Source organism: Lycium barbarum, chromosome 6 (assembly GCF_019175385.1).
Source record: "Lycium barbarum isolate Lr01 chromosome 6, ASM1917538v2, whole genome shotgun sequence".
Taxonomy (NCBI): Eukaryota; Viridiplantae; Streptophyta; class Magnoliopsida; order Solanales; family Solanaceae; genus Lycium; species Lycium barbarum.
The window spans coordinates 128,063,121-128,078,435 of NC_083342.1; the positions used below are offsets into that span (position 1 = coordinate 128,063,121).

Consider the following 15,315-nt stretch of genomic DNA (forward strand, 5'->3'; position numbering starts at 1 on the left):
AAAATTGTAAAAAAAAAAAAAAAAAAAAAAAAGGAATTTCGCTAAAATTCTGCCTTAAGGCAGAGTTTTGAAAGCAAAATTAAAATATAAGTGTATAACTATCTTGTACCCATGTTGATTCGTATAACTATCTAATTGAGGGCTTTGTTAAGCTGCTATTTAAGTATAGTGTAAAGATCCCAAAACTAAATGTACCCATGTTGGTTCGTACACACATTAGTATAATATAGCCTAACTACCTTGCAGATAGTTACCTTCTATGCAGAGGACTACTATGGGATTATGGCAGATGATTGCAAACTAACACTTGTACTAATGGGGCAGAGTTTGCATGCCTGATGGGGCAAAGTTTCCTGCAAACTATGTCTTATCAGGAAGAGTTTGCTAAGACATAATTTGTCTGCAAAACTCTACCTTAAGGCATAGTTTGCAAGCAAACTCTGCCCATCAGACATAATTTGCTTGAAAACTCTGCCTTTTTTTTTTTTCAAATTTTCGCCTGCGCAAGGATTCGAACCAGGAACCCCGAGGTTTTGAGGGAAGGACAAAAGTTAAATATTTTCATTTTGTTGCAATAGCTTATTTATCTTCAATTAAGCAAAGCAAGTTGCAATTGCTTAGTTATTGTTAATTTCTTCGTAATATACATTCACATTCGACACTTGATTTTCTCAGACCAATTACCATAGATAAGATGTATTTAAAAGCTGTTATTTTTCATCCCAACACCTTGGTCACTGCAATCAATATAAGAGATTCTTCACCTTTGACCAGTCTCCCAGTTGGTGGATAAAACTTGGATGGAGTCCCCTTGTTCACTACAAACAAAGACTAATCTGCACATTGACTTAATTGTTTCTCTGAACCTAACAACTCTTTAAAAAAAAAAAAAAAAAGGGGGGGGGAGCCCGGTGCACCTTACTCCTGCTATGCGGGGTTCGTGTAAGGGCCGGACCACAAGGGTCTATTGTACGCAGCCTTACCCTACATTTCTTTTTTTGACAAGGAAGCCTTACCCTACATTTCTGCAAGAGACTATTTCCACGACTTGAACCTAACAACTCAATCTTAAATAAATCTCGACTTTAACCTAGTAGACCTTGTCTTCCCTAGATCCACCATATATTCCATTATACAGTTGTATTGACAGAGATAAATGACAGTATTTTCTAATCTTGTCTATCATCTTCAGTATCATGTAAAAGAACACCTCGGACTCTGGCCCTGCAAACCAAGCTGCTAGTCATTGGAAGTAACAGATTTAAGATAAGATGTAAAGATAAACTGACTTAGCATTTACCTACGATGTGCTGGAACCACACGGTTAGTCACCTTTGTAGAGGGAAGTTGGGTTGCTTGCTTAACTGCAATAAGGTATAGAACGAATGTACTAAGATATTACAATACAATTATATCTACAAGTAGAGAATTAGCAGCTGCGACAATGAATGTAAATGGTAAAAACAAAAGACATTTATACAGGTCCATAGACATCACACAAAGGATGTGAATTGTTCTCCTACAGAAGTATAGAATAACAGAGAAGAAAAACATTAGGACAATTTCAGAAAGTCTAGGACTGGCAGAGAAAAGGTATAGCCTGCAAATACGAGGAAAATTATCGAAAACAGCCTTTGATATAGAAATTTACTAATTGCACTATCAAGTTTCTTTTGCCCTTTCACCTCATTAATAAACTAGCAAAGGATTTGATTATTTGGTATGTAATACAGGGACATCACTGATCTAAATTTGTTCAAATGGTAGTTGAAGAATCGAAATTCAATCCTGTACAAGCCTAAGTTTCAACTTTCCACTACAAAATGGATATATATTTTTTTACTATACCTGGAGACTCCAGTGAGCGACTGACGGTTGCAGTATCTGAGGCTGTAATTTCAGTAATCTTTTGCGGTTTATGTCTTTTTGAGTACAGAAGTGCATCGAGTTGCTTCTGGGCAGTTTCGTTCTTTTCCTGCTAGGTAAACAAAGCAACTATAAAACCATAATGGCTACACTATAATATAAGAGACAAAGCAATTGATTGTATCCACTAGCATTAACTGTACCCCGTACCTCCCAAGTTCAGTCATATAGCAAAGGACAAAAAAAAAGATTAAAAAGATTATTTTATAATACACAGACCAAAAACATTGAGTTCGATTGCATGAGATGGGAGCAAATGAAAAAAAAACGATAGCTGCATTTATTCATTTGTAAAGAAACTAGCACAGGCAAAGTCAAATTTCACAAAAGTTATGGCTGATGAAAAAGAGATAACCTTTTCTTCCGATAAAACATTTGTCAACTCACAGCATCGTTGTTGCTCTGCAGAGAGAAGCACAAGAAAGTGAAAAGCACTCTCAAAAAGACAATCTATCTTTAGCCACATGAGATCATCAAAAGTCGAAAAGTGATTTGTTCACAAGACAGGACAGAATAAGGAAAAAGCTAAGTGCAGATTTTTTTTTTTTTTTAATCAGTAAAGTTAAGCGTAGATGTGACAGCAAATGAATAAATTGAGGAAATAGTGCAAACTGCACCATTTCAGTAAATTCTTCTATGAACGAATACATGGTTGTGCAATATGTGAAGAACTTAAAGAAGAAACAGCAATAAGACCTGACTATCTAATCTTGAAATGGCACCAGTGATGACACCAAAAACAGCTGGAAATACCTTCCACAAGCTTTAACCAATTAATTACAGGTATTCATCAATTAAACTAAGAACATAAAGCATTGCTCACGGATGAGGGTACCGACCAGCTTTAAGCAAATTATGTACATCTGTAAATGTTTTGTAGAGCTCCAGAGAAAGATTTGCCATTGCCTCAGTTGCTGCAGTATCCACAAGTTTACTAAGTGATATAGCGATTCTTGGCATCCCCTTTGCTTTCTGAGCAACCAATTTTGCATGTGCAGCACCTGAAAGAAAGGGAAAAGAATCCAATATATTGAAACCCCAAATATTCAAAAGTTTCAACAAACAAACTCACCCGAATTCTAAAAGAGAAACAAAAGAAACATAAGAAGAAAGCTAATTATTATCATTGAATGTGAAGAGGATTCATAAGAAGTTTGCCTAAACCAATAATATATCTGATTAGTTTAAGGACCTGACATAATCAACTAACCTCATTTATTGGTCTTAGTCCTGGGATCATAAAAATTTAGCCTCCCATTGAAAGTTAATTTATTTCACTAACATTAAGAAATACGAAAGCACTGACATCGGTAAATTTTGTGAGAACAATGTAAAAGATATAGAGGAGTTTCCAATAACCTTAAGTTTACATTAAGATCTGACTTAAGCCCATACTTGTTTTACTATTGTTTCAACCATCAGAATATCTTCAAGATTAAACTTCAATTTTACTTGAAGATATGCTTTCTCATTTATCAAGAAACTAGGGGATATGCTTACTTCAAAAAAGAGGAAAGAGAAAAAGAAATTGGCCACTGAGCAAATTTGAAAAAAGAAATTAAAGTTCACCTCCAAGTTTTGACTGTCCATCCATAACAAGCTTCACATCTTCAGACTTTAAGGAAGCTATAAGGTAATCTACAAAGTCAGACCAAGAGCCTCCTATACCAGTTCTGTCCCTCTGTATAGAAAGATAATAAACTGGTGACTATGATTTGAAACACAAGAACCATACTTTGCTTAGATCCTCTTGAGAAAGAAACAAAAAGATAAAAAATAAGATCTCAAAAGAACAAATATTACAAATAAAGCCACTAAAAAGGTTGGCTAAACAAAGACAAATTACGCAACAATTAATTAGTCACAATAAGCATGTGTAATGTATGCCATATTCTCTTTTTTGCCAATCGGCTTTTATTCCAATATCTAAAGAATATGTATGTGTCCTGTCAATATTTTCATCAACGGGTAATATCTGCTTCAAACGGTTTCAAAGCAAATAATCGAGACAAAAAACTTGTTTTGCAATTTTACATGTACTTGCTCAACCCCTTCAAAAGCTCTCATATTTCTTCTTTCCATATAACGCACATAGTGGCTAATGAAGCGACATTCCATGCTCGTAGACTCCTCTTCCGCATCCTGAGAGCCCAACTTTGCTACGCCTCCTTCAGTGTGCCCGACATGACCCACTTCACTCGGGCCATAGCCATTTTACAATGCAATAGGAGATGGTTCACATCTTCGCCTAACATATGTGATTCTCCTTTTCCCCAGATTTTTTGTAGTCAATCGCTCCATAGCTGGCAACCACGTAAAGAATGCACCTTCCTAGGCAACCTGGGAACCCAAATAGAGCAATGAGGAAAAGAAGATTCCTCACTCCCAACTCTAGTAATCGGACTTAACAATGAACAATCCATCACTACTCTCTCTCCATATCCATATGAAAACTTCTTTTTATCTAATCGGCACTTCAACACATTTTTGTGAAACATGACCCAACTTCGCCCAAAGAAAACAACTTGATACTACCACGTCAACCTCCACCTCAGTAATAACTATTTTTTATTTTTTTCGGCCCAAATTTGACTTGTATTAACCCCTACTGTGTCTAGGACATTAGGAACAATATAGATAGACTTGTCCTTTCTAATTAGAGCAAATTTTGAGATTTGAATAGTTGAAAGCTTCTGCTTAAGAAAACCCCTTTGAGATCGGGGTATTGCCCCTCTATCTCTTCCTCTTATTTTTTCTTGATAACCGTGTTGTTCAGGCCAGTTTGCTCACACCTCGATTAATTTCACGGGGTACCTTCTATCTCCCACAAGCACTGATACCAGGTAACTCTGTCCACCAAACTATCTCTTCCTCTTGAACCATATATTAGAGATTTTCAAGGTGAGAATCCTTAAATGAGTTCCCATCTCTTCCCCTCCTGCTTCTTTTCTTCTAATTCAGTTTATTGAACGAGATTATGATTGTATTCAATTTTTGGGTCTATTTTTATATAAAATGGACTAGCTTTATCACAATTCTTGGTGAGATTAGCTTAATTTGCCTACAAATGTTGATTATTTGGCTGGATTAAGCAATGGTTCAGATCTAATTTCTGGATTTGTGCTTAAGTCCTTTTTCTATAAGTAACTAGATTTGTGTTTAATTCCTTCAATTGGTCTTCCCTATAATATCCTTGTGTCCATCCTCCTATCATTTATTTTGCTTGTCTGCTAAATCTATCCACATCATAGACCTCTCTAGATGCTCAGTTCAATACTAAGCCTAGAGGTTGTAGAACAATCAAATGCACAAAATGGTCTCTCATGCTCATGATCTTACATTTCCTCACAAATCATCATTTTTTCACAAGAAAGTCGTCAACTTTTTGCAACCACCCAAAACATTATCAAGTTAGCAATAGAGGACAAAATCTTGAATTGAAATAAGAGAAGCAAAAAGTAAAGTAGACAACATTTGCACAAAATAAAAAGGAAAGAGTAAGCAGGGCAAACCATATGTTCAAGCTCCTGGGCAGACTTCAAAGCTTCCCATGTATTTGAATGGAAATCAGTGGCACATACAATAAGAGTAGAGGGATCACTTGGCAACCCATGGACATGAAAGAGGAAAGGTTTCAATGGGGTTTTGTGAGGTGCTGACCACTCTGCATTTACTCGCCCAAACATTGGTTCCATTTCATCAAACCCCATTTCCAAAAAATCTCGATTTTGTGTAATAAGGGGTTAATCACTGATACAAGAAACAATTTCCCTTCAAACTAAAAGAAAGTCTTTGTTTTCAATTTAGTATACAATTTTGTGGCTTGACCCGCCATAGACGGTGATGTTCAAACTCTAGAGTTGTGTTTTAAGTCCACGAAGAAAGCTACAAGACTTCCATTGTAAGATGCCCTAGCTCAAATTCGTTACTAGTCCAAAGTCCACTTGGCAAAAATATGGTGCATCCAATAAACGGAAAAGGTTTAAAATGCTGATTTATCTCATACAGTATTTACTTTTCGTTGATTTTTTCGGCTCATAAATATTTTCTTATCTCAAATATACCCCTGTACAAACTAAAGGTCCAAATATGCACTCGCACAAACAGCGAAAACCAGGTAGGGGCATATTTGGAGTTTTAGAATTATTCAAGATCATATATAGACATTTTTAATTATTTAGGAGTATATTTGGATCTTTGTAATTTTTTAAATTAATATATGAAATGCATATATATAGAGAAAGATAGAAGAGAAAATAAAGAGAACAAACTGAAATTATTCATTTCAAGAAAATAAAATACACATTCGTTCTATTTGAACATTGAAAAAAACTATTTCTTCTAATTCACTTACTGTGTGATAAATGGCTAGTACTAGAAATATTCCTTCAACAGAGACAAACTTCCCCTAATTATAAACAAGGGAAAGGGATAAATTTAATTAAAAGACAAACATGTCGATAATTTTAACTGTGCTTAGTTCTTTTAATTCCCTGTTCTAATTTTCCCAATTAATGAAGGAAGCAATTATTTTCAGCTTTCATGTCTTCTTCATTGTTGACAGAAACGACCTTGATATGGGATGAAGGAGCGAGTTGATCAATTACAGATAAGTTGAAGCTTAAGGTGCTTTGGAGTTGGATTTTGAGGTTATATGAATTTTCTTGAAACTATATTGATTTTTGGTTCCACCATGGTGCATCAGATCTTGAGTACTGAAAATATATTGGACAGGAAGCATGATAGACGTTTAGCTAAGAATGGATCTGTCATGGTTATGGTTGGAGACAATAACTTTAAAAGAATTGGAAAAGATAAAATATGGTGACCATTCTTTCCCTTCCGTTTATGCAAGTTCAAGTGTTATCAGCACATCAGTTTAGTAGCCTGGGTGCGCACAACAATGCGACAATTGTATAATATGAAGAAGATTACGACATTGATTCCTCTAGTTAAATATTATTAGTCATATACCACGAAATCTCCTTTTTAATTAAGTGGTCAATGCCTGGAAGCTGGAGCATAGCTATAATTAAGTAGTCACATACCTAACTTACCCACCCCCTTCCCAAGCAATTAAGAAAAAAGCTTTCGATGTATAAGTTTTGATTTGCATATTCCCATCAGGCCCTCATAACATTGGAACCCAAAAAAGTCACAAGAGACTGCCTGCATTTCTCTTCAATCAAAAGAATGCATTCAAGATGCTTATCATTACATCATACAAATGAAAAAATTAAAGAATATGAAGAGGTACTATGTATCTTAATAGAGCCAAGAAATCTTAGTTTTAAGAAGTGAAGGACAAAATGTCAGGATCTCTCTCGAATTCAACCATGTTTTTTTTTTTTTTTTTAGCTGAACAAATTCAACCATGTCATTCTCCTTCAAAGCTATCCATGCTTCTATTCCATCACCAGATTTTGTATCAATCAGACTAATCCGTTCATAATATTTGTTCCTTCAAAGCTATCCATGCTTCTATTCCATCACTAGATTTTGTATCAATCAGACTAATCCCTTCATAATATTTGCTAACACTGCTCACCCACGATGGCTTTCCCCAACCAAAGTCTGCTTCATACCAGGGAAATCTACACCAACTCGTGCTGGGATAATTGTCTACATCTTTCCGACCAAGGTTCTTTACAACTTCTCTGCCACGGGTAACAGACAGAGAGGTAATATCATCGATGCTTGCCCTACCAATGCCTGCAGCTATGTCCTGTTTACACGGAAAATCGGTATAGTTGAATTTGTACGCGAGGTCAAGGACAAGTGGATCAAATGTAACCAAAATTATGAAATAGCAAGTAATAATTAACAAGACAAGTGAAAGTAAAACATAGCTAGTTATGTAGCCTGGGCCTTGGAAAAGCTTTGAGCTAGAGTCTCCGGGCGGTGAATCACCACGAGTTAAGCAAGAAAGGGTAAATGTTAAGAATAATATGAATACTTTGTATTTCTGTATAATGTTTCAGATGACTTACAATAGAATGAGTACATCTATTTATACTGGAGCTATGGGGTCCATGAATCGTGCCCCCTCAATTACTAATATTAATGTTGCAATAAAGAATAATAAAGCCTAATAAAGGCTACTAAAGGCTGGAGGAAACTTGGGGGTCTTCTGTTACGGCTGTGCATTGAATGACATTTGACCGGTGAGTTGGCACGCTCTTCCGGACCCTTGTAGTTTCTGCTTGCGGAAGTGAGTTACCGAATTACTTATCCAGAGCCTCGTATGATTTCCTAGAGTCCCTCGTTCGCTGGCTTGGATCTGACCTGTCGCCATCACCACGTGTCACCTTTTGATACGTCCACTTGGTGTCTACGCATTTTTCCCTATACACTTGGGTCCTTGCTGAAGAAATTCAGCAAGATCCGCTTTGACTTTGGTTTCGACATATTCAACCCCTTCATCATTACAGTGAATTGAGAATTCATCTTCACTAAATCTTCCTGCTAGAGGGTAAAATTTGGTTAAGGTCTCAGCCAAAGATTTTTGGAGCTTATCACATCTTTCAATAATTCCTTCACTACTTGGCAAGTAGTGGAACAATATTGGTACATACATACGGGGAGCACCCTGATCAAACAATGATAGTTTGAGGCTCTTAAGATGCTTTGGGGTAGGAGTTGAGGGCTTTAACATTTTCCTTGTCTGGATTTGAATATCTAACTTGGCCATTAGGATGTACTTGAGGACCAAATTTCCCACCAAAAAAAAAAGAGAAACAAGAAATATTTGGCAATGAATTGGAGAGATTTTTCTGGAATAGCCACAAGAGTTCCTTTTTCTCTTATTGTTGATTTCAAGTTGTTTAATAGAATTGTTTAGTTAAGGCCTAAGGGGTTCTTTTATGGAGGCCTCAGCCCGCCGTTTCAATTTAAACACATTCTGCAATTGGTCAACATTGGGTAAAGAGTTTCATAAAGCATTTAGTTGCTTTCTTTATCTGAAACCATGCAAGACTTTTCTACTGTCAGACCACTGACCATGCAAAACTTTTCAACTTTTGCAAGTAATTGTGAATTCTCCGTAATGTCCAATCAAATTCCACCTTTAATTTTCTCTCAGTCAATTTTCATAGATAATATGTATTTAAAAGCTATTCTTTATTCCCTTATAAGTGGATATTTTGAAGTTTAACGAAGCTTGACCAAAGGTCTGAAGACAATGGAATAACAATAATTGGAAGCGCAAGAAGCTTGGCCGTGGAAAAAATAAAATAAAGAGATATCATGTGGTGTAGGGTAAAGATCACGTAGGTTAAGGGAACACAAGGGTTAATTTCTTAACTTGGATTTGGCTTTTCTTCATTTTTCATTCTCCAAGTTACTGCTTGGATGTGTGACACATATGCTACTTAAATATCAAAGGTCTAGATTAATTAGTTTTCTCAATCAAAGAAGTATATTAATTACCATGATTAAAAGAAGAGGTGTTATTATTTAAGTTTCCCAATTTTGATAAGAAATTACCCATCTACCAAATTTTGGGACTGAACGGAATTACTTTAATTAAATAGCATTAAACTTTTGATATAAAATGTGTTTTTCCAAAGCTTTTCAACACTAAAATTAAGGTGTTTCGAGATTGTTTTCCATAGTTTCAGTTGTAAACATTTTTAAAAAAAAATATCTAACAAAAATTTCAGTCTATATTCTTTGATGTTTTATGGTAATTGGCAAAGTGATTTTCAGTACTTTTTGTTTAATATTTAAATGCAGGAAACTCAATTTCATGATTTACAATGTTTTTAATTTGTGAAACAACTTATTTGAATGTTGATTTTGAATTGGAAAAACCTATCTATGAAGAAGCATAATTCTTTTTTTCTTTTCATGAATGAAAAATCAAGCTCTATATAGATAGTATAATGCTGTGTAAACTGATTTAATGTTGTCAATGGAATCACTAGGAATTGTGCTAAAGATATTCAAATTTTGAAAAAGTAAAGTCTTTTTCCATGAATAGGTTCGGTGAATTTTTCTAATTAAACGCTAAATTTTAAAAACACTTTGTAATAAAAAAAAAAAAAAGCAGAAATCTCACATCTATATCTATATATATTATAAAGCTAGACATAGATAAGGTGATGTGGCACCTCTCTATGGCCTCCATTCCTATTTATTTTTTTTCTCATTTTTTTTTTGACATTTTCCTCTTATATTTACCTCAAAATATTTGCTGAAAATGAAATTTCTCTATCATTTATAATTGTCCACATTCATTGTTCAATTAAAAGAGAAAGGCATTTAAAAATATAAACTGAAAAACAATAGAATTTGAAGAGACTAAAAGGTGTTTCTTTTCTGTAATTAAACGTGATCATTAGTGAAAATAAATGCATATCACTATATATATATATATATATTAAGCATATGGGTTACTCTGCAATTTTGTGCCTCTGTTTGTTCTCTTTGGCTTAATTTTTTTCTTTTATATTTCAGGCCCTATGCAGTTTCTTTGCTTGCAAAGTTGCAAATGTCTTCCACATCCTAATTCAATCTGGCTTTTCAGTTGTGTATGTATATATTTCTTTGAATCTTTTACTTTTTTGGCCATCATGTGAGTTAAATAATTGTTATCTTCTTTACTTTTGTATTTTTAACGGTTTAATATTGCATATTATTTTTTTGCACAAAAAATAATATCCAAGAAATATATAGTTATATATGTCAGGCAAACAAAAAATTTAAAAGCTTTACATGTTCTCCGGTGAAATTGAACACATTAAGATTAGACATATCAGTAGCTTAACTTTTTTGGGCTACCTTGTGAGAATTATATTTGAATTTTATTTTGAATTCTGAATGATTGTAAAGCAAAAGAAATCTTGATAATCCCATGGCTGTTCTTTTACTTTTTCTTTTAGATTTTTTGCCTTATGCTTAGTGCTTATGGTATGAACCATGGCTAAAAAAAGTAACTTACAATTGTAAGAATTTTGCTTCAATAATGAATCGACCAGGGATTTTCTAAACAATTGGTTAGGAGTACTATTCAAATAAGGTGGGTGTCTTTTTAACACTCCAATTTTTATTTTTATTTTTAAGGTGTATGTATATTAGAAATTAACTAAAAAGAGAAGCTAATGATTACCATGAGTGCTCATTTACTAATGGTAACTTAAAAAGTTTTCTTATGAATATGTTATATATGCACCCCTTTTTTATTTTTATATTTGTGTATAGTTGTTAATTGTTAGAGCTATCAAGGCTTCTCTTGTACATTTTTAATGCATGTGTTATTGTTCATAACGGATTCATTCAATAATAAAAAATTCAATATGTTGTGTGTTATTGTTCATAACGGATTCATTCAATAATAAAAAATTCAATATGTTGTCTATGAGTCATTTTTTCATATATATCTATATTTATTATGCCTTTGAATTTCTTTAGTTACCTACTTAAATTACTTAGAAAGTTAGGGAGTGAGAACCAAAAGGGAGATTTGACATTTTAGGAACAAATGACTAGGTAGGCAAGTAAGAAACAAAAGTTAAAATAGGAAGAACAAGAGGAAGACATAAAAGAGAGAAAAGGTATATAATTTCACCACAAAATGGATCAAGCATTACTGAAGAGTAAAAAATCCTGAATGATAACAAGTAGGCGTTTGGCCATCAAAATTGAAACCATGGTTTCAAATCAGCGTTTGGCCATCAAACCATGGTCGTGGTTTGAAATCTGATTTAAAACCATGGTTTGAACCCAAATCATCCAAAAAAGCTTGGTTTGGGTTTGAAACCATGATTTCAACTTTTTTAAATATAAAATTTAACCCATAAGTTAATATTTTGTAAAAAAAAAAACCCATAAGTTGGTAAATATTTTTAACAATTACCCCCATCAATCATTTACCAATCTCATTAACTTCCACTAACGTTTATTTATGTCTACCAATCTTTAATTTATGTGGGAAGATTATATTAAATAGTAGTTACATTACTATTCATGATAAATTTTCAATTTTATTGAAGTAAAATTTGATTAATTGATATTGCATTTTTTAGAAAAGCCTTCTAGTAGTGTACTAATTTTGTTATAAACTATGATTTGCTCATTTGGTAAGATTGTATAACAATTGAGAATGTTTTGATAGTTTTCATAATTTGTGAAATTTTTATGTCTATAAGAGAAAATACAACTTAAAATATTCAAATTGTATGTCCAAACATGATTTGAAATCAGGTTTCAAACCATGTCCAAACGGGGCCAAATAGAGAGAAATATAAAATAATATGTTAATAATAAAATCAATGAGAACTTAAAATAATATATTTGAATTTGTAGATTAATTTATAATATCTGATTTTAGGTTCCTTAGTACCGGCGAAGCCAGGTCAAATTCACTAGTTTATAATCATCCAGACAAACCAAACACATGAACGCCCTTATTTCTCAAGATCACATCATGTACCTGTTTAATAGTTAGTGGCGTTTCGTTTGTGTTTACACCCAAATGCGTAAATTGAATATCCACCTTGATTCCTCAACATTCTCGAGCGCTCTCACGCCAGTTACTCAATTAAGTAGCAATAAAGAAGTTGGGAATTCATCCACTGTATTGCAATTTCAAATGCTCATCAACTGTTTGATGAAATTCCAGAGACAAATGTAGTGTCGTGGAATGCATCGATCACGAGTTATACTCATTATAGGAAGTTCAGGGAAGCAATTAATGTGTTTTGAGAAATACTAGCTTCTGGGATTAAACCAGGTGAGGTCACTCTGGTTGGAGTTTTGTCAGCTTGTCCTCTTGCGGGAGCGCTTAATCAAGGTAAGTGGATCCATGATTGAATTTCCTTTTACTGGTACAATAGTTGCAATTTCGCCGACCCCATTGCCACTAATTAAGGTGGGAGTTTCCATATAATACATTAAAGACAAAAATAGTCCTACCTATATACCTTAAGGACCATTCGTTTTTCTTTCCTCCTATTTGTGTGCATGGCATGGGGAGAGGTGATTAGACATGACATGACGCAGTTTCATCTTACCGAGGATATGACTGTAGATAGGAGGTTATGGAGAACGCGGATTAGGGTAGAAGGTTAGTGGGTAGTTGAGCGTTGTCACGAGTATTCTTGCATACTAGTAGTCGTAGTATTACTCTTGTAGTTCCTGGTCCTTCGATTTCCGCTATTATCTACTCTTTCTTGTACTTCGATTACCGTATTAATTTGTAGGTAGTTATGGCCCCTTTTTTCAGATTGCTCTATCATGCTTTTTATAGTATTTTGCTATGGTTTATTCGCTCTCGTTATTTCTTTTTTCATATTGGTATGAATTGCCTGTCCTTGTGCCGAGGGTCTACCGGGAACAACCTCTTCACCTCCCAAGGTAGGAATAAGGTCTGCGTACACTCTACCCTCCCCAAACATCACTTTGTGGGATTTCACTGTGTATGTTGTTGTTGTATGCATGGCAATTAGTTTATCATTGAAAACAAGTGTACACCAGGTAAATGAACTGGGCCTAAGAAGAGCTGGCTCTTTTATCCTTACAAATGTAATGAAGAAGCAAGCACAATCTTCCGGATATAAGGTAATAAATGGTAAACTTTTTCTTGTCCTGAAGAGTTGTAGTCTATAGAAATGCTAGACAAAAGTGCAGTTCAACAACTTGCTATAATATGTCATTCCTTCAAATTAACTATTTGATACGATTTAACACAAAGAAGTAAACTTGCATATGTCTGTATTTTGTTCAAATTCAAACATGTCTTCCTCATTGAAACACACCCATGCTTCAATTCCTTCACCGCATTTGCTATCCAACAGAGTGAACATTTCAAAATCCTCACTTGAACAGCTAACCCAAGAAGGCCTTCCCCAACCAAAATCAGCTTCATATGCTGGGAACCTACTCCAACTGCTACATATAAACACATCAACACCATCGTTTCTCAAGATTTCTTCATGTACCTCCATAAAAGCTCCGGCCTCTATCAAAGAAATCTCCTCACTATTTGCTTTTCTAATGACCTCGGCAGTGTTTCTCACTGCACTGGACAGCGGAGGTACCAAATCAAACCATTCTAATCTATCTCCATGTGGAGTAAAGCGGGCAATGATTGGAATCCAAGAATTCCCGAAAGCATTTTGAGAAATGGGAACAACTTCAGTTCTTCCACGCAAATTCATAGCAGGGGATAGTAAAGAAGGCCGTAATTGGCCATGTTTGGCTTGAGCCACATTGATTAAAGCCTTCCATATGACAGCAGTCACCAGTGTTACTCTTGTAGGTTGGATTTCATGGTGGGTAGTAGCATTTTTCTTGAATATGTCTTTAAGTTCAGCTATTTTGGACCCATTGAACATAAATCTTCTGGCTACGATTTTCATTCCCATGTCTATAGGAAATTCAGGGACGTTCTTAACTATATAGTTTTTAACTGGAAACGATGAAGGAACGCTAAAACATGGGCACAATACCTTATTATTGATCTCTCCTTGATTTGATTTGGCCCATTCGTTGATGAATGAAACAACTGTAGAAGTATCTGCAACTTTATGGGAAACACACACCCCAAGAGCAAGTCCTCCACAATCAAATAAATTGGTTTGGATAGTCAGTAATGGACTTGTGGCAGAGTCTGCTGCACCAACTTCTTGTGGTAAAAGTTGATCCAAACTCCCATCTTTAACTCCTTGGTGAAGGAACTCAGCAAGTTCTTTATCTACTTTTGTTTCCAAGTATTCAGCCCCTTGGTCACTGCAATCAATAAAGAGTTGTTCTTGATCTTTGACAAGTCTTCCAGTTAGTGGGTAAAACTTGGATAAAGTGTGGGCCAATGATTCCTCCAATTCGGATAGTTGTCTTTGATAATTGTTTTCAGCTTTGTGTTCTTCATTGTTGGAAAAATACAGAACGATCTTGATATGGGATGCAGGAGCAAGTCTATCAAAAACGGATAACTTGAAGCTTTGAAGGTGCTTTGGAGTTGGATTTGATGGATTTATGAATTTTCTTGAAACTATTTGGATTTTTGGTCCTAGCATGGTGCATCAAATCTTGAGTAATCAAAGGTTATTGGACCGGAAGATGATAGAGATTTAGCTTAGAATGGATCTGTTATTGTTATGGTTAGAGCTGATTGACTTGAAAAGAATTGGAAAAGATAAACTATAGTGGCCACTTTGAATAATCAAAATATCATTTTATTTTTTGTTCATTTCTGCAAGTTCAATTGTCATTACCACACTGGGTTTGTTGCCTGAGGGCGTACACCAATGTGACAATAGCTAGCTCTAATATTTAATATTGTATACGTGATATAATATGAAGAAGATTACGACATTGATTCCTTTAGTTAAATATACTATGATTAGTCATATGTCACGAGACCTCTTGTTTATTCAAGTAGTCAATACC

The 15,315-nt window shown here is 34.7% G+C and overlaps 3 protein-coding genes and 1 long non-coding RNA gene across 5 annotated transcripts; 1 reads left to right on the forward strand and 3 right to left on the reverse strand.

Annotated features, from left to right (window-relative positions):
* Positions 1 to 697: 697 nt before the first annotated feature.
* On the reverse strand, positions 698 to 5,886 carry LOC132598817 (uncharacterized). Of its 2 annotated transcripts, none has more exons than XM_060311920.1 (7): positions 5,439 to 5,886; positions 3,496 to 3,607; positions 2,766 to 2,927; positions 2,282 to 2,328; positions 1,849 to 1,978; positions 1,301 to 1,364; positions 698 to 1,224 (listed from the first exon to the last, which is right to left on the reverse strand). In XM_060311920.1, the coding sequence occupies exons 1-7, from the start codon at positions 5,634 to 5,636 to the stop codon at positions 1,170 to 1,172; spliced, it is 768 nt and encodes a 255-aa protein (XP_060167903.1). In that variant the 5' UTR covers positions 5,637 to 5,886; the 3' UTR covers positions 698 to 1,169. The 2 variants fall into 2 exon arrangements, with proteins under 2 accessions (XP_060167903.1, XP_060167904.1); XM_060311921.1 differs by having other exon boundaries at positions 1,849 to 1,975; positions 5,439 to 5,884.
* A 1,116-nt stretch (positions 5,887 to 7,002) lies between these two features.
* LOC132644635 (acetyl-CoA-benzylalcohol acetyltransferase-like) lies at positions 7,003 to 8,725 on the reverse strand. Its single transcript, XM_060361234.1, has 4 exons — positions 8,262 to 8,725; positions 8,029 to 8,125; positions 7,445 to 7,891; positions 7,003 to 7,383 (listed from the first exon to the last, which is right to left on the reverse strand). Exons 1-4 carry the CDS (start codon positions 8,615 to 8,617, stop codon positions 7,192 to 7,194), a joined length of 1,092 nt encoding a protein of 363 aa, XP_060217217.1. The 5' UTR covers positions 8,618 to 8,725; the 3' UTR covers positions 7,003 to 7,191.
* A 3,499-nt stretch (positions 8,726 to 12,224) lies between these two features.
* LOC132598820 (uncharacterized) lies at positions 12,225 to 14,284 on the forward strand. Its single transcript, XR_009566682.1, has 2 exons — positions 12,225 to 13,485; positions 13,934 to 14,284. It is a non-coding gene; the product is annotated as an uncharacterized LOC132598820 (long non-coding RNA).
* Positions 14,282 to 14,942, reverse strand: LOC132644636 (salutaridinol 7-O-acetyltransferase-like). The gene is made up of 2 exons (XM_060361235.1): positions 14,376 to 14,942; positions 14,282 to 14,293 (listed from the first exon to the last, which is right to left on the reverse strand). Exons 1-2 carry the CDS (start codon positions 14,940 to 14,942, stop codon positions 14,282 to 14,284), a joined length of 579 nt encoding a protein of 192 aa, XP_060217218.1.
* Positions 14,943 to 15,315: the final 373 nt, after the last annotated feature.

Coding starts and splice junctions, on each gene's coding strand:
- LOC132598817 (XM_060311920.1), bottom strand. CDS start 5,636: ATGGGGTTTGATGAAATGGAACCAATGTTTGGGCGAGTAAATGCAGAG. Junction 2,928..3,495: donor TGGACAGTCAAAACTTGGAG/GTGAACTTTAAT, acceptor CCTTTCTTTCAG/GTGCTGCACATGCAAAATTG. Junction 1,365..1,848: donor TCGCTCACTGGAGTCTCCAG/GTATAGTAAAAA, acceptor ACCTTATTGCAG/TTAAGCAAGCAACCCAACTT.
- LOC132644636 (XM_060361235.1), bottom strand. CDS start 14,942: ATGCTAGGACCAAAAATCCAAATAGTTTCAAGAAAATTCATAAATCCA.
- LOC132644635 (XM_060361234.1), bottom strand. CDS start 8,617: ATGGCCAAGTTAGATATTCAAATCCAGACAAGGAAAATGTTAAAGCCC. Junction 7,892..8,028: donor CAAGTTTCCTCCAGCCTTTA/GTAGCCTTTATT, acceptor AACATTATACAG/AAATACAAAGTATTCATATT. Junction 7,384..7,444: donor TTAGCAAATATTATGAAGGG/ATTAGTCTGATT, acceptor CTTTGAAGGAAC/AAATATTATGAACGGATTAG.